The 24,767-nt window shown below is 41.0% G+C and overlaps 1 protein-coding gene across 9 annotated transcripts in view; it reads left to right on the top strand.

Annotated features, from left to right (window-relative positions):
- LOC139444189 (mitogen-activated protein kinase kinase kinase kinase 5-like) overlaps positions 1–22,950 on the top strand; it is a 106,408-nt gene extending 83,458 nt beyond the window's left edge. For all 9 annotated transcript variants that reach the window (XM_071225098.1, XM_071225096.1, XM_071225099.1 and 6 more), the window contains one exon: positions 19,179–22,950. In XM_071225098.1, the coding sequence (XP_071081199.1) occupies positions 19,179–19,266 (88 nt within the window). In that variant the 3' untranslated portion in view covers positions 19,267–22,950. The remainder of the gene's footprint in view (positions 1–19,178) is intronic.
- The last annotated feature ends 1,817 nt before the right edge of the window (positions 22,951–24,767 follow it).

The following is a 24,767-nucleotide window of genomic DNA, read 5'->3' as shown; positions in this document are numbered from 1 at the left end:
CCGACGTAGGTACAATGTGTGAAGCCCATTTCTGGTGTCCCCCGTCGTGATATTGCTGGAATATTGCTAACAGCGGCGTTAAGCCATAGTCACTCACTCACTCACTCACTCACTCACTCACTCACTCACTCACTTGTTAAAGCTCTCAAATACAGATACCCTGGGAAAACGTCTTTTTTAGTTTTTTTGTAATATTTGGCCAAATGGCGACAATTACGTTGTGCTCGGGTAATTTGGCATTTGGAGATAATCAAACACAAAAATGTTGCTGTATGGGTCAATTCTCATTTCATGAGTTTGGGGAAGAACTTGAACACAAAATAAACACATCTGATTTCATCACATTATCATTTCTGATTTCAAGTTGATTTGTGTTTTCATGTGTTTCAATATACTAGTTTTAAATCTGTGATACTCTAGTTGTTATACTATCCATCATCAACTGTTATTTTGTATTATCAATTTATAACTTGTTCAAGTCACGATTTAAGATTTTTACTCACTGACTGATGAAGTTAATGACAGACTTTGTTGTGGTTATGAGAGAAGGATGGAATTAGGTTAGTTATCTCTGGTCCAACAATTGGCTGCACTGAGTTACATCCCTTAGTGGTACCAGGATCCTGAAATATGAACTTTAAATTGAACATCTGACCACAATATTAGAAAAGATAATTTATTAATTATGAGTAACAACAAAATGTGCGATGTGGTTGGCAGAAATTAAATACTGTTCAAAATGATAAACCGAATCAAACCATGCTCTACAATAAAGAAAAGGGTTAATGATCTTTGAAAAACAGCCATGTATATCGCAATGAAGTGTTGGAGGCACGGGCGTCCCAGTTGTTTAAGGCGTCGCAATTCACTGTGTAGAGTTGCGTTTTTTTGGCACGCCAGAAACCTATGATTGTGGGTTCGAATCCCGGTTTGCCCCAATTATGTTTCTAGGTTTGTCAGCACCATATCGTGCTCGTGGGTTTCACCGCCAAAGTGTCTGAGACCTGCATCACTTGGGGCTTTCCTCCCACATTAAGCTGACACACCGCGATATAACTGGAATACTGTTAAAAGTGGCGTTAAACCCTACTCACTCACTCATGTAATGACGTGTTAAATAATCAGACGTGTTTAGCATCCTTCAATTTTCCCACTACCCTAATAATCAGTCCATATTGAACCTTGTCAGGTATATATGCTGCTTTGTTGGCTAGGATTGCTTGACAGATTAAATGTCATTGATCCCCAGTGACTTCTAACTTCCACATGCAGGTGCCCCCCACAGCCTGATCCAGGTGCCAGAAAGGCTATTGTTGCAGTCTCATCGTATTATGGATTGTTAATCATGAGGTTGTTTATCTTCATTCCATGCAGGGGGCAGGTTTCACTCGTTAATGGAGTGAAGTGAATACGTTACATTCATGTCATTAATGACTGTTACTTGATCATAAGAACTTTTAGTGGGGTCTATTGTGGTTGATTGTCTTGTGTTTCTGTTGCCCCACGCAGAGGTTTTGAGTGTCTGAAATATCCCCGACAGTTACATGGTCAGGACAATTGGACAGCCATGCCTCGCTTGGTTTGATAAGCCATAATAAACAGATCCATTTGCATTACGCAACAAATCCTTCTTTTCGTGCCATCACAAACATGAATGCAATTTTGATCAAATGTCGGACAAATGTGACTCTAATGTAATAGGTTTTTTAAATCCTTCACCGACTGGTCCTCATTTATAAATTGATGTTTAATGTTTTTGTTTTTTTTATAAATGAAACGGCTTAGATATGTTACACAATACCACAATTAACAAGAGGACTTAAGTTTTTAGGCTTGATTGGGAGCAAGAATAATACTTTGTGATGTTTTATGAAGAAATAAATCCACAAATACAATTGATTTATCTGTATGTGATGATGATGATGATGATGATGATGATGATGATGTTGATGTCAGTTAAAGAACCAGACGTCAGACACACAGTTCATACTCAGCAACATTCCACCTATAAGATGGTGGCTTCTAAATAATTAAGTTTGGATCAGACAATCCCCTGGTTGATATTGTGTCGGGGTACTATTGCACCCAATCAAACAAGTTGCTAATCCTGACCACCCGATCCCGTTTGCTGTCTTTTACGACACGCATAAATTCTACCCTATTCTACCCCCTGTAAGTGAGTGAGTTAAGTTTCAACAATATTTCAGTTACTGTATTCGACGTAATAAGCGCCCAGCTCTAATAAGCGCCCACGGCGATATTTGCTAATATATTGGCAAGTGAACAATCCCAATTAGCACCCCTTCCGATTGATCAAAGTACACAAGACTTATTTATTCGTGTATAATACGCACTCGTGTGTTATATGCACCCTTAATTATGGGCAATTAAATTCTGGAAAAATATATCTGTCATAATAAACAGTTCAGGCCGTAAGCATAAACCACGAAATTTATCTTTCAACTCTGTTTTTTTTCGCCAAAATAATATTCTAATAAGAGCCCCCTATTTCTAATTTTGAGAGCGCCCTGGGCGCTTATTAAGTCGAATACGGTATATCATGGCATGTCAGCTTGATGTGGAGGTACAAGGTGATGCAAGTCTCAGATGTTTACCACAATGGTTGAAACAGTCATGCACAGGTATTTCGATGAAAAAACCTGGAGACCCGTGAATATCCGGGGTACAATAGGTCTTCAGCAACCCATGCTTGCCGTAAAAGGTGACTATGCTTGTCGTAAAAGGCGACTAACGGGATCGGGTGGTCAGCCTGCTGACTTGGTTGATGCATGTCATCGATCCCAATTGCATGGATCGATGCTCATGATATCGATCACTGGATTGTCTGGTCCAGACTCGATTATTTACAGACCGCCGTCATATAGCTGGAATATTGCTGAGTGCGGTGTTAAACAATAAACCAACCAACCAACCACCGACAAACCTGGAGACACTGTAGGTGGACTCTTGATTCAAACCAACGTTCATGGGTTTCCTGGGCATTCGAGAAAACTCTTGGAGTTGACATTCTTTGACCATGATGTCCTGCTGAGATTTGTGTCTTTGGGGGACAAAGGACATGTCCCCCCACACAACACTTGTCTAGTCCTAATGGTAACACAAATTGATAACTTGGAGGAGTTTACTGCCATGGTTAAGGAAGTCTCAGCTTGTTATCGGTCACACTTGATCTCATCTGAAACAGACTTCTATTGATAGCCGGCCAGGGAATAGTCAGTGTTTGCATCAAGTCAGGCTGAATGTTGGAGATGATTAGGTGATCATGATTTGCTATGTATAGTACATGAGACGTCAGAGTGGGTCTTTCTGTAGATATGCTTTCTGTATAAGTACACAGAAGTAAATGTTATTTTTAGAAAAGAGGTTGGAAACTGTGGTAAACAGTTTTCCGTATGTTTAATTAGATGTATGTTGCCATGTTTTCAGACTGCCTTTGTTTCTAGGGATCAGTTTTTAATGTCTGATGTTAATGTCTCTTAGCTCATCCTGTCTTAACCATGTTCATATGCAAATGCTTCGTAATATGCTTGTAGTTCCTTAAATTCATGCCAACCATCATCTTTTAATTAGTGTTATTTATCTGCAGTCAGATGATTGTTTGTTTGTTGTTTAACGCCGCACTCAGCAATATCCAAGCTCTATGATGGCAGTCTGTAAATAATTGAGTCTGGACCAGACAATTCATTGATTGATATCATGAGCATTGATCTACCCAATTGGGATACGATGACATGCCCCAACCAAGTCAGCAAATCTGACCACCTGATCCCGTTCGTCGCCTCTTACAACAAGCTTAGTCTCCTTTTACAGCAAGCATTGGTTGCTGAAAACCTATTCTACCCTGGATTCCGTCAGATAGATTGTCTTTATGCCAGCATTCAAAACAGAATCCCCCAACCAAACGTCATGCCTCTCATAATTTTATTGTTCCCAAGTCCCTACAGATGAAGGAAATGACTACGTGTGTTGGTGTCTCTATGTACTTGATGCACAATCTACAAAGTCCTACCAAACATTCTTGCTTCTTGGGCATCACATCTTTCAACAGTCAATTATTGTTCACACACTGCCTTGAACAGTTTGCTGAAACACATAAGTGAAGATTAATATGCCACCACCTTCGTTGGTTTGGTTGGTTGGTTTGTTGTATAACGCCGCACTCAGCAATATTCCAGCTATATGCCTGCAGCCTGTAAATAATCGAGTCTGGACCAGACAATCCAGTGATTGCTATCATGAGCATCGATCCACCCAATTGGGATCGATGACATGCATCAACCAAGTCAGCGAGCCTGACCACCTGATCCCGTTAGTCGCCTTTTACGACAAGCATAGTCGCCTTTTATGGCAAGCATGGGTTGCTGAAGACCTGTTCTAACCCGGAATCTTCACGGGCCACCACCTTCAAATGGGAAGAAAATATAATAGTTCATGTACCGTGGCCCTTGTTAATGTACCATTAGTGTTTGCATCTTGACCTGCACATACAGAGAAAACACATCACTGGGGCTAACAAGCAGTTTTGTGACCAGCTACCAAAGAAATTTCTATTATAATGCCTCTATGTCAGAATGATGAACTACCGGGATAGGGTGGTCAGGTTCGCTGACTTGGTTGATGCATGTCATCAATCCCAATTGCGTGGATCAATGCTCATGATGTCAATCACTGGATTGTCTGGTCCAGACTCGATTATTTACGGACCGCCGTCATATAGCTGGATGATGAGATCTGATTGGCCCCTGGATCTTGATAAGATACTATGTATCCCGCCATGAAGAGGAATAAATTTCTCAACGGGGGAATAAATCTCTTTAACCCCGCGACAAGCAGGTTAGGTTCTACACCTGAAGTTCTGAGAGACAGAATAAATCCCTTATAACCCACTTCAAAGCAAAAAGATGCACGCTTTTTCCTAGTCAGTGGAAATCACGTGACATAGTGCAAGCTAACCTCAGCTTAATTGAAAAGCTGTTTTCTGTCAATTTTGAACTTGTTTGAATTATTTTACAATGTTATAACAAAACATGTCAGTAAGATAAATTTGTTGTAGCAGGATCACTTGGGGTACATGGTGAGGGTCAGGGTGAAATGGGGTTTAACGTCGCATCCAAGATTATTGCACTTATATAGCGACGTGCTTCTACGTGTGTGTGTTTGTGTGGCTGCTTGTACTAGTCCGGACTGATGCCGATTGATAGTGCTAGCTCACTGAGATACCATGCCGCAGTTTACCATGAATACCCCACTCAGACACAGTATACTGACTCCGAGCCGACCAGTCCTTGTTTTAGCCCCTAAATGCCGAGCGCCAGACAAGGTAACATGATGCGACCGGGGATCGAACCCTGGACCTTCTGCTCTCCGGGTGGGCGCTCTACCACTAGACCACGGAGGCGGACTGGGGTACATGGGGTTTTATCTGTCCCTTGTTAGGTTTTATAAGACGTGAGATGCAAAAAAAACATGCACCCCTCGTGATCTTGCTACAAAGTATAACATGAAGAAAGGTATATTTGTTATACTACCTAGGAGTTAACAATTACAATTAACGAATTGTTTTTGTTAGTGTAGTATATTGTGATGTGTAATACTTGTATGTTTATCGTATCGGAAGTCAAGTTTCACTATGCATCGTTAAACTGTTCCACTCTAATCCTTTCGAGTTTTATGACCTTTTGTACATGCGGTCCTGTGTTTGAAAATACTGATGCATCGTTCACTCAATTATTTATTCATCGAATGTGGAGCCATCTTTCAGTGGGGCAGTGGAACACACATTCAAAGCCTGCGTTTGATCCCTCCCAGGGGTAGTGTGTGAAGACTGCTCTGTTCAGTGTAGCGTAGACGCTGTAACATTGCTCAACATGGGATGTAGGGGTTATTGACCAAAGCCACAATTACATCAATGTCAAGGATTTGTAAACAATTTGTGATGACTCTTTGTTCTTAGTAGTTACTTGGTTTCCATGTTATATTTTTTTCATAAAAAAAATCCAAGTGTGCCGTGTTCATTTTAGTGGTGGGGCGGTCGGGTAGCCTAGTGGTTAAAGCGTTAGCTCATCACGCCGAAGACCCGGGTTCGATTCCCAACATGGGTACACTGTGTGAAGCCCATTTCTGGTGTCCCCCGCCGTGATATTGCTGGAATATTGCTAAAAGCGGCGTAAAACCAAACTCACTCACTCTCTCACTCATTTGAGAGGCAGGTTGTAGATATGTACAGTATGTGCCAATACTTTTAGATTTTACTGACCAAATCTTGTCACTTGACACCACTTCCTGGAGATTTTACCGTTAATATGTGGACCTATTAAATTTACGAGACCTAAGGCTTGAGACTAGCTGACTGAATGTACCACTTTGTATGGTTCTGACAAACTAGGGATTATTATCTGGGGAATCATGGACTTGAACTCACTGCTGGCGTGGCAAGGGTTTAGTGAAATGGACCATCTACCATTGGACGACCCATACCTTGTTTGTCATGTACACAGCACTTGTCTAAAGGCTGAGCATGTTCATTAAACTTGAGCTTGGAGGTAAAGCATTTTCAATGGGATTACCTGATCCTGAAAGTGTAAATTAACATCAGTAACCCATGTTAAGAGTCCCCTCTCCCAAATCTCATGATTTTATTACCTATTTGGTCTCTATCCAACCAGCCATGAGGCTGATCAATTGTCAGCCCAAATTGAACAGCTCATGTGGGTTCTGCGTCATGGCTTCAGGGACATTGCTGCTTGAAGCATGTGACTTTAGATTCAGTGTTGACATAACTGTATTGGACACTGAAATGCAAAGATTTACTGATTATGCAGGTGGTTGGGTAGCTTAGTGGAAACAGCTTTGGCCGTCATGCCCGAGGCCAGGGTTTAATCCGTCATATAGCTGATATAATGCTGAAATGCAGTGTAAAGCTTACTCACTCATTCACTCATTCACCCCACTATGCTTGTCGTAAGAGGCGACTATGCTTGTCGTAAGAGGCGACTAACGGGATCGGGTGGTCAGGCTCACTGACTTGGTTGATGCATGTCATCGATTCCAATTGCGTGGATCGATGCTCATGATATGAATCACTGGATTGTCTGGTCCAGATTCGATTATTTACAGACCGCCGTCATATAGCTGGAATATTGCTGAGTGTGTTGTTAAACAACAAACCAATCAAACCAATCATATCCTCCACTGACATCATTTAATAAATATTTAATAAATGAATGATATTACAGGTAGGTCCATAAAAATATATACTATTTTGACGTGACTATGGCTTGGCTGGTAAACCGGCCTACGGTGTCTGGGGACTCGATGCTTCTTGGCCGGAAAACCGGCCTACGGTGTTGAAAGAGTTAAACAATCATGACACAATGATACTGTGAAACCAACCATCAACCAACCAACCATTCACCCCACTAGGGTGTGATGACAACCAATCAACCAAGTGGGCGAGTGTGACCACCCAATTCACTCTGTCACCTCATACGACCAGCATGTGTAGCTGGGGATCGGGACCAAATCTAACCAGACTACCTACAGGGCTGATAGCTTATCCAGGGTATTACTGTTCTCAGGTGTGGGGCATTGGTAACGTAAACCCTGGAAGGAGGGTGATAGTGACGTTATACAGACTATCTGCCTTCTTGTAGACCACCCACAGAGTTGCTTGCCCTCACACACAGCATGGACAGGTCAGGTCAGGGCAGAGCAGGTGTTGGATTGTTGCCCTGTCCTGTGTTCTATTGATTCCTGTGGCCATGTTGTAGAATACATTGTGTGTGTTGTTTCGGTATAGCTTTGGGATTAAGGTGGTCCAGACATCTAAGGTGGCCCAGTCATCTAAGGTGCCCATTTTTGCTCTTCAGAGTTGTTTCCCTTAGGCCTGCCAGGATCTGATACTGTAGGTTCCAATCTCATTAAAATCAGATCTTAGTTCTCGCTACCGCTAAACAAAGATTTGAGGACATCCCATTACGGGTCACGTCAGACCGACCTTGCGCCAACTTTGACCGACCAAAGGAATGACCAATCAGAAGGCAGCTTTCTCGTGCTTTACATCACAAATTTTCAAATTGGCGTCTACGCTTCGAAACATATTTTGACAAATTCTCGATTACAAATTTGAAACCTGAACAAAAAACATTCTGGAATGGCTAATAGATGGTCTAGATTGTAAGGATTCAGTCGTTAAACCCGTAACTATCGTTCGGAATACCCCGTGTTAAAGTTTTTGAGATTGCATGATTAGAAATCACATACTGACTGTCACTTTCATAATCTGGTAAGTGACACACTGATTGGTCGGATGAAAGGTCGTTCTGACGTGACCCCTAATGGGATGTCTTCAGATCTTTGTTTAGCGGAAGCGAGAACTAAGGTCTGATTTTAATGAGATTGCTGTAGGTTCAGATCCCATATTCTCCCTGATTGGAATTTGGTTTGTGAGTAGACTCTTAAATTTCAGCTTCTTAGACCTGGGGTCCCTGGTCGGTAAAGTGTTTCCCTATCACACAAAAGACACATATGTGATTCCCTACATGATACATTGTGTTGTCCCCATTTCTGGTGACCCTCAATGTAGTACTGATGGAATATTGCAAAAAAATGACATAAGACCATACTTGAGCGGTCGGGAAGCCTAGTGGTTAAAGCGTTCGCTCGTTTCGTCGAAGACCTGGGTTCGATTCCCGACATGGGTACAATGTGTAAAGCATATTTCTGGTGTCCCCCGCCAGGATATTGCTGAAATAGTGCTAAAAGCGGCGTAAAATCATATTCACTCACTCACTCACTCACTCACTTTAAGCTTAACTCCCACATGAAGTTGAAACGTGATGTAACTTATATACTATTCAAAGTGACGTTAATCCCAACTTAATTTCTCACAGACTATTTTGTAGTTCGGCATGAAGAGGATATAAGCTAGCACCACAATAATCTACATTCTCACTCTTCCTAAGCTTTCCTACCAATACCATTAGTGTCATGTATGGATAAATAAATGAGACAAATGGTCACAATACAGGGAATAATTGGCGTAATAATTTAAAGATATCCTCTTTTCCCAAAGGGGGCACGGGTGCCCAGTCGTCTAAGGCGGCGCGATTCGCTGTGTAGAGTTGCGTCCCTTGTGCACGCCAGAAATCTATGATCGTGGGTTCGAATCCCGGTTCGCCCTGATTATGTTTCTATGTTTGTCAGCACCATACCCATGCTCGTGGGTTTCACCGAAGTGGTAAACGTCTGAGACCTGCATCACTTCCCACATTGAGCTGGCACGCCTTGATATAACTGGAATAATGTTAAAAGCGGCGTTAAACCCAACTCACTCATTCATTCTTTTCCCAAACCTTCAAGAATCAGGCAGGCATGGAGAGAGTGAGTTTTACTTCGATCTTGGCAATATTCCATCAATATGATGGTGGGGAACACCAGAAATGTGCTTCACACGTGTGGAATTGAACCTGGACAAGCTAGCGCTTTAACCACAAGGCTACCCCACTGCGCTGGGTGCCGTTGTATAAAACCAAAGTCTATGTTAAGGTATGGGAGCTACGATCTCTTTAGCGCTAAGACCGCTTTGTACGACGACGTCCTGGCTGAAATGGAATGTCACAGTTTTATAAAGTTTACAGCATGAAGTGCTCAAGGGTCAGTCATTGCAGAATATATTTGTGTAGGAAGTTATGAAGTGTGCATGAATGACCTTTCTTCCACAGATCATAATAACTTACGTCTATGCACCCTGGAGGGCGACAGGAGTGTGACAAAGGCTGTAAGAGGGAAAGAGGGTAGTCGGTGGGTATGCTTGGGTTGACCTGGGTGGTTCATGATCTTGTCTATAGCAGGTATTGTTGTCATGTCTTGGCTGACATTGAGTGACAGCTACAGACATCTCCAGCTGTTGATATAAACACTCCACAACACCTGATATCCATCTTGCCTCAAGTCGCTTATACAATGTTGGCATTATTTGGGCACCGGTAATATTTGGTTGTACATGCATGTGTTCTTTTATTGTGCCACATGAATATTCATTTTAATATCCCTGAGATGTCTCTGAGGGGTTTTATGATAATTAACTTGAAGATGTTTACATTATCATTGTTGTCAGTGCTTTTATCTATTTTGAAATAATCTTTTTTCTTGTATAGTGTCAAATGTTCATATATATGTTAATAAAAGGGTGTAAGATTATATTCTAATATTACACACTAAGCCCAACTGGGAAGATTCTATGTTCTTGTATATTGATGTGGATGTATGATGTATTGTTTGTTCATGTAATTCAACAACTTTATGACTTAATTTAGTAAACAAGGCCAAAAATACCTCTAGTGTCCATCAATAATGCCTTACAAAACATATGACTGCCTCCATGGTCTAGTGGTAGAGCGCCTGCCCGGAGAGCGGAAGGTCCAGGGTTCGATCCCCGGCCGTGTCATACCAAAAGACGTTAAAAGATGGTACTTGTTGTTACCCTGTCTGGCGCTCGGCATTAAGGGGCTAAAACAAGGACTGGTCAGCTCGGAGTATACTGTGTCCTAGTGGGGTATTTCATGTTAAACTGCGGCATGGTATCTCAGTGGGCTTGCACTATAAATTGGCATCAGTCCGGACTAGTACAAGCAGCCACACAAACACACACACGTACATGTAAGTCGCTATATAAGTGCAATAATATGGACGCGATGTTAAACCCAATTTCACCTCACCTCACAAAACTTAGATTTAATGTTCTTTAGCATAAATTTACGACACTCGTAGCAGTATGACAAATGGATCTCCCATAGTTTAACATAGATTAAGGACAGTCGTAGCAGTATGATCACTTTGTGGAACAGGACCTTAGCCATCAGAACAATGTAATTATTGCATATATAATACACGTGTTCTTACCATCAAACCAGAAGACATTAAAAGAATAAAGAAGGCTCAGTGTCTGTCAAAATGAAATGATAAATAACCTAATACTGTACAATCACTGATAGGGTAGACTGTCTACCTCTCATGGTCTGTGTAGCACGACGATACTGGTATTGAACCTGCATTATGCTTTATTCATTACACCACTGCGGGGGACACAACACTGTTGACTAAAACATCACCTCGTCCACCTGGCTTGGCTGTAGGCAGATATACTGTAGCTACTTTGTTTTTGTTTTCTTCTCTCGGCATTGATTTCTCGGAGCAGTGTAAAGAAATGTTGAAGTGTCTTGTTTTCATCCTGAGGGGCTTGGGTTTCTTTCTGAATCTGGGGGGTGTCTCTCAGTGTTAATATGGAACAAGCAACTGATTTTTAATAGGGAATGTCTTTTTTGTAGATAAAAATAATGATTTGATCAATGTCCAAACTATTACATGTTAATTATAGTCCCGTGAAGATTCAGGGTGAGAATTGGTCTTCAGCAACCCATGCTTGTCGTAAGAGGCAACTAACGGGATCGGGTGGTCAGGCTCGCTGACTTGGTTGATGCATGTCATCGTATCCCACTTGCGTAGATCGATGCTCATGATGTCAATCACTGGATTGTCTGGTCCAGACTCGATTATTTACAGACCACTGTCATATGGCTGGAATATTGCTGAGTCTGGTTTTAACTGCATCTTGGCCTGTTTGCATCTTGGCTGGTACGTACAGAGAAAACACATCGCTGGGGCTGACAAGCAGTTTTGTGACCAGCTTCCAAAGAAGTTACAATTTCTTTTATCAAACCTCCAAGTCAGAGTGATGAACAAATGGGATCGGGTGGTCAGGTTCGCTGACTTGGTCGATGCATGTCATCAATCCCAACTGCGTGGATGGATGCTCATGATGTCAATCACTGGATTGTCTGGTCCAGACTCGATTATTTACAGACCGCAGTCATATAGCTGGATTATTGCTGAGTGCGGCGTTAAACAACCAGCCAACCAACCAGCCAAACAATTAGGGGAATGCAGGTTAGAATTACCTCCTCTTATTTTTGGCCTCATCATTCTCTGTCTGTCAGCAACATACCCATGGGCTTTCCTCCAACATTAAGCTGACAAGCCATGACATAAGTGAAATAGTATTCGAACAGAAACAACAACCTGCAACTGTATGGGCCTGTATCCCAAGAAAGATTTATGTTTTCGAGCAATAAACAGATCATTTGTTTCCATTTCTGACAGTGTTTATCAGGTTCCTTTGATGTCTACAGACTTTCCCACCCCATGGGATGAATCTCTGCCCAGTCAGGACTCTCTGTCTGTTGTGCCAGTCCTCCACCCTCATTATAACGGGATCAACCTGTTTACAGTCTTTCACACACACATAATACCAGCTGATTCCTTGATCTCCCAGCTTGCATTTGTTGTTCAGCAACTCAATGAGAAGACTAAGAAATAAATCACAGTGGAATAGCGTTCTTTATGGTGCTTGTCTCACCTTGATCCCAACGTGCGAGTTATGTCCTGACTGGCTCAACACCTATAATCCCCATTTTATCTTGTCTTGCCTAATGGTTGCCCCATTTTCAGCCTGTGTCATTCACAGTCTTTTGTGTTGGCCATCCATACCAAGAGGCTATCAAGGAAATATTGACTACAATGATCTTTAGGTCAGAGCAATATTATTGTTATGGATATTGTATTCCAGAGAGCCAAGATACAGGAGGCAGTTGTCAGCTTTGATTAGTCATGGTTGACCGTTAGCCGTTATGATTGAATTGGGTCATTGCCTGGTGCTTTAACCCTGAAGAAAATGTTTGATAAAGACTTAAGAAAATTCAGGTGGTACCTCAAACAACACAATTTAATTATGGTGCTGCCATGGGAAGATCAGATGATGAAGGTGCTGCAGTCTGTTTCATAGAGTTGCTTCCCTTACATATGCCAGGATCCAAAGATTCTGGGTTCCAATCTTAGACTTTCCCTGATAATGACCCTTGCTTTGTCAGCATGATAGTCATGTGTTTCAAACTGTAAACATTTTTTACCTGCCATACCCGACCCGTGAAGATTCCGGGGTAGAACAGGTCTTCAGCAACCCATGCTTGCTGTAAAAGGTGACTATGCTTGTCGTAAAAGGCGACTAACAGGATCAGGTGGTCAGGCTCGCTGACTTGGTTGATTCATGTCGGAATACTGTTAAAAGCGGCGTTAAACCCAACTCACTCACTCACAGTGTTGACGTGACTGAAATACTGATGTGAGGTTAAACCCAGCTGCCTCACTTGACTTTTTCTTCGACCAATGTTATTTCTTCTATAAAGCAAGAACGTGTTTTTGTTTTACCTTAATCCCTTAACTAAGCCATTATTCGTTTGTAATGTAAAGTTGACAACGTGAAATTGGAAGTTTGAAAAGTTCCACCTCTTCTCCCTGTTTCACTTTCTCAATATTTGTACAATGTTAATGATACATATCTTGAGATGGGGGGTACTTATATTTTAATGGATGTTTTTTCTTCGAATGTTATATTTTTTTATCACTACAATAATATTTGAGTATGCAGGCACTGATAAGTGAAAGTTTGCAAACTTATTTTGACAGTTACAATTTTAATTGCAGCAAATTCTTAGACCTTCTCTCTCCCGCAATATGTCTTTGGGGGTGGGGGGTGTGTGTGTGTGTGAACTGCAGTGAAGTAGCACTTGATAGATTAAGTATTGCCCATACTTGTACTGGATGGTACAAACTGAAAGATATTTAACTTGTTTAAATGATAAAAGTTTAATCAGAGCTTCTTGTAAAATTTCATTGCACAATTTTTATGTAAATGTATGTGGAAGGTCCAAAGACGGTGATATTGTGAACTTTGTACGAACTGTTCATCCGGGGAAGTAGAGGATGAATACCATGTCTTACTTATATGTGAAACGGGGTGGTTGGATAGCCTAGTGGTTAAACCGTTTACTCCTCACTCCGAAGACCAGGGTTCGAATCCCAACATGGGTACAATGTGTAAAGCCCATTTCTGGTGTCCCCCGCCGTGATATTGCTGGAATATTGCTAAAAGTGGCGTAAAACCAAACTCACTCACTATACCGGTATGTGAAACGTATTCCCATTTAAGGTATAAATTTCTACCCATGTTGCAAGGTAATTTTAAAGACTGTCAGTTAATGATAAAACTGCTCAACTCTGAAAATCCTGATATGATCCATGCTGTTTCTGTATTCTTAAAACATGTCTTTATAATGAGGAATGTGTGACTTGATTTATAATCTAATCATGTACATCACGTGACAAATGGTAATATGCAATCTGCATTGTACTATGGGCCTTGATGCCTAAAGTACTGAGTAAACTGTCTTTCTGTTATGGAAGGTACCCATGTGCTACTGTTGAGTACAGAGTGCTTTGTGTCCAGTCATTATGATGACAGGTTGTGCTTGGCTTCACTTCTATAGCTGGAGTATAGGGAAGTTGATATCAAGCAATGTATAAACCCTGGTCACAATGCTGTAGCCAGCTGTAATTGTTGCAAACAATGTTGCTATTCATACACAGAATCTGGTTTTTGGACATAGTGAGTGAGTGAGTTGTGTTGAACACTGCTTCGAACAGTATTTTAGTGTAACATGTTTCTGTTTAATGTGGGAGGAAATTCCCAAGTGACTTTGTCATTGGTTAGCAATGACAGAGGAAAGTTAATTATTGGAGGAGTCCTTCCAACCAACAATTAGCAGATCCTGCAGCTAAGGGAGGTAACTCTTCACATTGAGTTGGCACTTCCATCAACTGGTCTCCACAAAAGATATAGTAGCTTAAAAAATGATGAATTTGAATGTTTTAACAAATCCGATTTTTAAGATAAATACAGAACTCAAATTTTCAATTACCTTCAAAATATGAAATAGCATTGTCTCCCATCTTAGATCTTTACTACTTAAGGCGGTCGGGTAGCTTAGTGGTTAAAGCGTTCGCTCGTCACGCCGAAGACCCAGGTTCGATTCCCGACATAAGTGCAATGTGTGAAGCCCATTTCTGGTGTCCCCCGCCGTGATATTGCTGGGATATTGCTAAAAGCGGCGTAAAACCATACTCACTCACTTACTCTTTACTACTTCACTTGTATAAGAAATAATTCTCATTTTACAATCTCCACATGAGAAATAAAATAAAACGTGTAAATGCTATATGTCAAATATCATGACATGTATTAGTTACAACGGTGAACAAGTTGTCTATTGTTTGGCATGTCAGCAATGATTTTTGATAACATTAGCAAGCCAGCATTGTTCCCAGTGAATGGAACACCATGAGGGGGGCGGCGGTGTAATGTGAGTTGGCTAACTACACCTGGTAGTGGACCAACTTCAATGAGCTGGTTGGGACCATTGTTAGTAATTACTGCTGGTTTCCGTGGTAGCCTGGCAGGGTTATAGAAAGTAGGTATATCAGGATTTATTGTTGCAGTCCAGTGGTGGTAGAAAGCCTTTAAGTTTTGATGAGGCTGAGAATTATGTCGATAAATACAACTTGAAGTCCGTGTTTGTAGGAGTTCTTTTATGACATTGTCATTCGTTGGCCTAATAATAAAAAATATCAATGTTATACTTATGTGGAATAGGTATTTTTTGTCTTACCGTATATGGTATTATTTTTTTTATTTTTTTTTAAAAGTCAAAATATCCTGCCATGGGTTTAGCATATTACACTCTTGTAGGAACCGCTTCTATGGTCCAGTGGTTAGAGCATCTGCCCTGAGAGTGGAAGGTCAGTGGTGTGATCCCCGTGCACGTCATTCGTCAAGGACCCGTGCAGATTCCGTGGTAGAATAGGTCTTAGCAATCCATGCTTGCCGTAAAAGGCGACTATGCTTGTCGTAAAAGCGACTAACGGGATCAGATGGTCAGGCTCGCTGACTTGGTTGATACATGTCATCGATTCCAATTGCATGGATCGATGCTCATGATATTAATCACTGGATTGTCTGGTCCAGACTTGATTATTTACAGATTGCTGTCATATAGCTGGAATATTGCTGAGTGCGGCATTAAACAACAAACCATCCATCCATCCATCCATCCATCCATCATTCGTCAAGACATTAAAAGATGGTACTTGATGTTACCCTACCTGGCTCTGCATTTAAGGGATAAAAACCCATTAAAACCCAAAAAAACATTAAACCCCTTTCCCCCTCACCCCACGTGGTAAAGTAGTGAAACTAAATGCTGCAACTTGCCCACCTCCAGGCTATCGCCAACACATTCCTCAGGCAAGATCTCACTTTTCTTTTCACATTCCTCCAATCCTAAAGTAATGAAAAGGGGAAAAGTTCACATTGAAAATAAGTGTTTTTATATTCAAATTCGAACTTACCAGTTCACAACAAAACGATTGTGCGTATTATAGGTCAACTGTAAGCTTGATGAGACAAAGATAGCTAACACTGGCCACATGACAACACAACCTTTGAAAGATATGACTGGAATCTGGAATATCTTTTTATATATTTTTGTTTTTCCAACCAGGATATTTACAAAAACAAGTAAACTGAGAAATTATTTACTGGCATACTTAAGATATCTGAATGTTTGTCATTCTAGCTTTGGAATAAAATCTAAAGTGGTTTGTTTCGTGGTTGTATTTTTCCCAACCCGGAATTTTCACAAATATATGTTGACCAAGAATTAGAATATAAATGGCCTAATCTTATAATTTGATGTAATCCCAGTGATGGAAAAAAATCTTCTTTGTTTTTTTATTTGTTTGTTTGTTGTCCCACCTACCAACCAGAATTTTTGGACAAACCAAGATATGAAATATGACTGGACTATCATAGATGTGAATATAATGCCAGCGATTGTCCTAACACGGTTGTTACCCCAGCAGCAGGTGCTTGCTATGACAACCGGCAATGACACTGTGTTCCGGGTCGCAATGTCAGCTATTAGATACAGTGCAGAACTGCATGTGATATCGACCCTCTCCATGTCCACAAGATTAGGACCCTATAAATCCATCTGAAGAATGTATTGATCTTGATGGACACACCCACCCTTAGGTTACTAGGAAGATTACGCATGTGTACAGTTTGTCCCTAGTCACAAACATGCTTTCCACTAGCTGTAATTCAATAGATTATTGACTCCACTGTTAAAGCCCTGGCGTCTTCGTGGGCTTGTAGCAAGGAGGAGAAGAAAGGAATAGTGGTGTGTCCATTGAAACCCTGGTGTTATGGAATGTGTCCTGGATAAAAGGCAATGAGAGAGCATGAGGCTGTCATTGTTGTTTATAGAAATTGATAATCAAAAATATATTAATAAGTACCACCCTTGGTTTAAAATGGTAGGATGTTATGTTACTGAATTGGTGAAATTTGGATACAAGTTTTCTGAAGAAGTAATTCGAAGGACTGATTGACATCTGTTCGGTCAAATGTCGGGTAGCCTTGTGAGTGAAGCGTTTGCTTGTCATGCCGAAGCCCTGAGGTCGAGTCCCTATGTGGGTACTTTGTTTGAAACCCATTTTGATGTTCCCTGCCATGATATTGCTCAATCTCATTAAAATCAGATATTAGTTCTCGCTACTGCTAAACAAAGATCTGAGGACATCCCATTACGGGTCACGTCAGGCCGACCTTGCTCGAACTTTGACCGACCAATGGAATGACCAATCAGAAGGCAGCTTACTCGTGCCTTATGGCACTTTATTTCAAATTGGCGACTACGCTTCGAAACATATTTTGACAAATTCTTGATTAAAAATTTGCAACCTGAACAAAAAAAACATTCTGGAATGGGTAATAGACGGTCTAGATTGTATGGAGTCAGTCGTTAAACCCGTAACTATTGTTCGGAATACCCCATGTTAAAGTTTTCTAGGATGCATGATTAGAAATCACTTTCATGATCTGGTAAGCGACGCTTTGATTGGTCTGATGAAAGGATGTTCTGACGTGACCCCTACTGGGATGTCCTCAAATCTTTGTTTAGTGGTAGCGAGAACTAAGGTCTGATTTTAATGAGATTGTGATTTTGCTGGAATATGGCTCAAAGCGGTTAAACCATACTCGCTGACTCAGTCAAATATTGGATGGGTTTGACTTATGAATGTTGTATATCAGACTATAATTTTTATATTGTTACAGTGTCTGATCTGGCTTAGATTTTCTTGGGGTCACTTCATCATAAAGTGAATAAAGTTATTCACCCCAAACAAAAATGGATGTTGAGCTTGTATGTGTGTCCGATGTTACATAGAGTGATCTGTCATACGTCTGTGTTAAAGTATAGGCTAAGATGAGACGGAGACAGTTCTAGCTTTGACATCGCTTTGTGGAATGGTTGCAGATTGGTGGTTTATGATGAATATGATGAAACTTGTGACCTTCATTTGTATGACAGGAACTGTGCCATATGAGGATTCTGGGATAGAATTGGGTCTCCAGTAGCCTGTGCTTGTTGTAAGAATCTAAATGTATTGGTTGGTCAGTCTCGGTGACTTAGTTGTTGAAACTTTTAACCGGCAGTTGTATAACAGGAACTGTGCCATATGAGGATTCCGGGATAGAATTGGGTCTTCAGTAGCCTGTGCTTGTCGTAAGAAGCGACTAACGGGATCGGTTGGTCAGGCTCGCTGACTTGGTTGTTGAAACTTGTGACGGGCAGTTGTATAACGTGTGCCAGTTCTGTCAATAGAAAAGGTCTTCATCAGCCCATGCTTGCTGTAAAAGGGGACCATGCTTGTCGTAAGAAGCGACTAACGGGATCAGTTGGTCAGGCTCGCTGACTTGGTTGATGCATGTCATCGTATCCTAATTGCGTGGATCGATGCCACTCACTGGATTGTCTGATCCAGACTCGATTGTCTTACAGACGTCAAATACCTGGAATATTGCTGAGTGCAGCGTTTAACAACAAACCAAACCAAGTCCAGTAGTGTCCCACGTTCTTAGGGTTCTGGGCTAGAATTGGTTCCCAGTAACATAAGAGTGAGAAGCGACCAAAATAGATCAGGTCATCAGGCTCGCTGACTGGGTTGAGTGTCACGACAGCATGGAACACTACTCATAATATCAACCACTGGTTTGTCTGGCTTATTTACAAGCCGCCATAACGTAACTGGAATATTGCTGTCTACGGCTTAAAATAACATTCACTCACTAACTTTTCCAGTACTACAGAAATTGTTAAAATTGGTTGCTGTAAAAGAATATATTTTTTTGTGTATTTCAGAGTGATCCTGTTGGAGAGCAGAGCCACTGACTCCCCAGCTGAAAATTCCAATCTGTACGTTCTGGCTGGCCATGAGAACACATACTGAACAGGTCAGCACGACATAAACGCCATCATGTCCACCTGGCCATGTCCAGCTGACTGGTCAGTCTTTTATATTCGGCCAGCAAGCCTCTGTTGAAACTAGCACAGCCTGCAGACACTGGGCAGAGAAACCATCCGATAGCCAGGACTGCCCAATCCATCTCTTCCACCTCTGCCACAGCTACTAGTGACAATGGAACATGTCTGTTTAACTGACGATTGCGTGAGAAGCCCTTGATAAAATATGTACCAATTATCACATTTATGGCACATTGTTCTTTGTTTTTACATTCACTTTTCACATTTTCATGGATTGTTACAAAATAAAATGTTAAAAAATAAACATCTCCATCGCATTCGACACCATGCTATGTCCAGTTGAAAGTGATCAAAGAACAGGTGGGAAAGACGAGGGAATGCCAAGTGTTGAAGAAGATGCGACACCTGTTTTCTGGGTGAGAACACAAGGCATCTCCCAGTCTAGAGGAAGATGTGAGCCACTGTTTCCATCCCCTGGATCAGTTAGTTTTTGTGATGGATGCATACATTCATAGATTTATTGTGTGCTGAAATGCTTTTTCAAGTATGCTCAAAACTGTTTTGATTATTTGTACATTCATATTTTAAGGTCACGATGAACCATGTATGTGTATGTGAGATGTGTTGAGGCGTCGTGTTGAGAATCTGTAGACTACACGCAGGTGCTTCTGCTGCCAAACCAGGGCCTTCCACAAAGCAATGGTAGGGTTACAATTATCGTAAGTCTGTGTAATGTAGAGGAGTTCCTGTGTAAGGAATCCTTGTGCCCCGATCTCCAAAGCGTTCATACTACGACTGTATATGTTACAACGTAGGATTACGACTGTCACGACGCTGTGAACACTTTGGGCATCAGGCCCCGAACTGCTAGCAGGCAGAGCTTCAGTTCAGCATGCAGGATGGATAACTAGCTGTTTTGGCTCTGTTGTGAGAACCTTACCGTGGAATTTCAGCTGGTCCACATCGACACCCATTGGTGGTGAAAGGAGATAGTGTATGAGTTCTATGGCCACTTAATACTTGTGTTAAATTGAGTATGGCCATGAATGATGTCAGTATAAAAGAATATTGCATCAAGAAATTAGAAACGGGTAGTTTGTGTATTGGAAGAATAATAAAACACAAAACATCGTTTTATTTGGTGAAAAATGTAAGATACAGATATGATCTGTAATTTTGAAGTTATTTACACATGGATTTTATGTAGTTATGGGAGTTTCGGGATTTCAAGAAATAAATCGGCATGTGTGATACTGGTCAAGAAATTGTTGTATATTATATTTTGAATGTATTTAAGGCAGGTGATTTAATGTGCTCAGGTAATACTCTGTGTTCTGAAAGACTATGTACTTATCAATATACCTGGGCATTGTCTTGAGGAAGAATGACCTTGCTTCCAGTAGTGACCTTGCAGCTCCAGTAACCTTTAAACTTTGACCTGTTCATAAATAAGGTCAGCTGTGCTTGATAAAATATATTTGTCAATTTTCAAGTTGATTATTAGCAATCTGGAAGCTAACACTAGATGCCTTGTCATGAAGTACCTGTGTTGATAGTCAATGGTAATATCGTCACCCGAGGACTAGTTTACCAAGTTTCATATTTAGTTCTGTACAGCTGCTCTGCTAACCATGTAAATATGTAAACAGTGATTGTATAGTTCCATGTGCCTGTGTGCTTCAGGATGTTCTGTGTTTCCTGGTGTTTTAATATTGATGGATGAGAGAATGAGAGGGGTAATTATTTTACGATGTGTAAACTTATTGGACACCATGCATTAATCATGTTCAATCACCCAGAATAAAAAGATGTGTAAATATATTTGTGTTTGATCTAGTAAATTAATATTCTTTTTTAGTTTCCATTGTTTTATGATATTTGAATGTGAAATTGTATAGTTATTTAATGTGAACATTCATTTTTCATGAAAAAAAAACACCTGCATCTTTTAAACTTTCTTGGGGGAAATGCATCAGCGATGATACTACTGTCATAAATTGAATGTTCAGCCAATCTAGTGGAGGCTTGTTGCAGTAGACCTATTTCTCTATCTACTCAGTGTCCTGTATCAACTATAACCTAATCCTTTTCTTCGTCTCCATCTCTACCTTATTACAACAGCGTTAACAAATTACACAAAGACGCACACTGTCAACACCATATTTTTCCGTGTAAAAACTTAATGTTTTTCATTAAGTAAAATATTTTGTAAATAACATGCGTCTAAGAAATCGAATATTCCAAATGTCCTCTTCAAATCAATAGTTTGATTATAAAACATGTGGATAGTTATTCTAAAAGGCTATTTGTAGGCCAGTAAGTGTTTGTGCAATATTGTTGACTACAATATTCCATGTAAAACTGAAAGTCCCTTAAGATAAAGGTGTACATAATATATGATATTAATGTGTCTGTAATTCTACCGGTACATACATGTATGATTTACTGTGTGTATGTGAGAAATGGAGTATGGATGGTGATGCCTCTTATCAGTATTTGTCTTCTGTAATGAATTGCTTTAATGCTTCCATGATTTCAAGTGAAACATTTTTTTGAAGTGTTTGAAAGTTGTCCTTGTTGTCATGGAGATGTTTTGTAAACAGTTGAGTCAGATTTTAAGATTGTATCTAATATGACAGATGTTACACCAGATAGAAGTCTTTCCAACTCTTTTTAATGTTCATTTGGTTTAAAAGCCTCTAGATATAAAATTGTTATCCAAATTTTCCTGAGGATATTATTAAATGTCCTCAATGGCATGGATGCATGTCTTATCAAAATTTGGTAACAATATTTCTTCAGCAAAATTGCTTCAGAGCATTTCTGATGAAACCAAGACACGGAACAGATATTGCAGTGCCTCGGAATAAATCCTGTGTTATCATCATCATCTTTTGTCCAGATGGCGCCAATATTAGGTCCTGACTGTTTTCCTCTTTAGTAGTTGTACCTGAACATGCTCTTAGAATTAAGATTTGAGTGCATATTTGCCCAAAGGCAACCAATTAGTGACAATCACATTACCTCATATAATGCCCTGCCTTTAACCCTAATTGTTAACTGACAGAATCAGATACAGAAGCTGTTCTGTCTGTGTTTGTGTGATGAGTTTAGAGTTCTACTACTCAAAAGAAATTGATGAACACCTGATTTGTTTTCATATGTTCTTCCAGAGACCAGGTTTATGGTCTCTGGTTCTTCTTAAAGAGTAGTTTGTATTCAATATTTGGTTTTGTTTTCAGGTTTCATAGGAATTGATTTCTGATCTCAACTGGGAACAAATCCATTCAGCCTCATGCACATTAATATTTCGGGATGGTTTTTTACAAAACTGAAAACTTTTAAATATAATGAAAGTATGTAGCATGCACATGTAACTCCTGGCTACACCACTGTGTTGTACAACTCCTGGCTACACCACTGTGTTGTACGACTCCTGGCTACACCACTGTGTTGTACAACTCCTGGCTACACCACTGTGTTGTACGACTCCTGGCTACACCATTGTGTTGTACAACTCCTGGCTACACCATTGTGTTGTACAACTCCCGGCTACACCACTGTGTTGTACAACTCCCGGCTACACCACTGTGTTGTACAACTCCTGGCTACACCACTGTGTTGTACAACTCACGGCTACACCATTGTGTTGTACAACTCACGGCTACACCATTGTGTTGTACAACTCACGGCTACACCATTGTGTTGTACAACTCACGGCTACACCACTGTGTTGTACAACTCCTGGCTACACCACTGTGTTGTACAACTCCTGGCTACACCACTGTGTTGTACAACTCCTGGCTACACCACTGTGTTGTACAACTCCTGGCTACACCACTGTGTTGTACAACTCCTGACTACACCACTGTGTTGTACAACTCCTGGCTACACCACTGTGTTGTACAACTCCTGGCTACACCGCTGTGTTGTACAACTCCTGGCTACACCACTGTGTTGTACAACTCCTGGCTACACCGCTGTGTTGTACAACTCCTGGCTACACCGCTGTGTTGTACAACTCCTGGCTACACCGCTGTGTTGTACAACTCCTGGCTACACCACTGTGTTCTACAACTCCTGGCTACACCACTGTGTTGTACAACTCCAGGCTACACCACTGTGTTGTACAGCTCCTGGCTACACCACTGTGATGTACAACTCCCGGCTACACCACTGTGTTGTACAACTCCTGGCTACACCACTGTGATGTACAACTCCTGGCTACACCACTGTGTTGTACAACTCACGGCTACACCACTGTGTTGTACAACTCCTGGCTACACCATTGTGTTATACAACTCCTGGCTACACCATTGTGTTGTACAACTCACGGCTACACCATTGTGTTGTACAACTCACGGCTACACCACTGTGTTGTACAACTCCTGGCTACACCATTGTGTTATACAACTCCTGGCTACACCATTGTGTTGTACAACTCCTGGCTACACCACTGTGTTATACAACTCCCGGCTACACCACTGTGTTATACAACTCCCGGCTACACCACTGTGTTGTACAACTCGGCTACACCACTGTGTTGTACAACTCCTGGCTACACCATTGTGTTGTACAACTCCTGGCTACACCACTGTGTTGTACAACTCCTGGCTACACCATTGTGTTGTACAACTCCTGGCTACACCACTGTGTTGTACAACTCCAGGCTACACCACTGTGTTGTACAACTCCTGGCTACACCACTGTGTTGTACAACTCCTGGCTACACCACTGTGTTGTACAACTCCCGGTTACACCACTGTGTTGTACAACTCCCGGCTACACCACTGTGTTGTACAACTCCCGGCTACACCACTGTGTTGTACAACTCCAGGCTACACCACTGTGTTGTACAACTCCTGGCTACACCACTGTGTTGTACAACTCCCGGCTACACCACTGTGTTGTACAACTCACAGCTACAGTTTGTGTCAATAGTGCTGAAACGACTGCTTAAATAAACGTCTATTTTTCATAATTTTAAAACATAGGTATTTTTATGTTTGTAGTTTGTAAATAAGATTCCCTGTTTCAATGAGATTTTTCTAATATTTTCATTATGCCACCTTAGAAATGTCCTCTAGTCCATGCACTGTATTCCAGTAATCATGTATCATGAAGTGGGATCACGTGGGAAAGCTGTCAAAAAGAAGGAGATGCATTGAAAAGTCAGCTTTTCCTGACATTCTGAAATAAGCATAGACAATAATCACTTTCGTTCACATTGGAATAGAAGTGGGAATATTTTGCTTTTTGATAATGGTCTTCCACCCTCATCCTTTTCTTTCAGTAAATGTTTTTAAAATAAGAATTTTTTGCTTCATGGGTATGTAAAGTAATTTGATATGTAGACGTTCAGGTCCTCTTTCCACCAAGCGATTGTAGCACAGTCGGGCTAACTCTCATACTGGAACATAGATTTATGATAGCTTGTGGAACAAGACCCACACGGTCTAGATTGGT

This window comes from Haliotis cracherodii, unplaced genomic scaffold (assembly GCF_022045235.1).
Source record: "Haliotis cracherodii isolate W230 unplaced genomic scaffold, xgHalCrac1.p SCAF_5, whole genome shotgun sequence".
Lineage (NCBI taxonomy): Eukaryota > Metazoa > Mollusca > Gastropoda > Lepetellida > Haliotidae > Haliotis > Haliotis cracherodii.
This window is presented reverse-complemented; position numbering and strand designations above follow the sequence as displayed.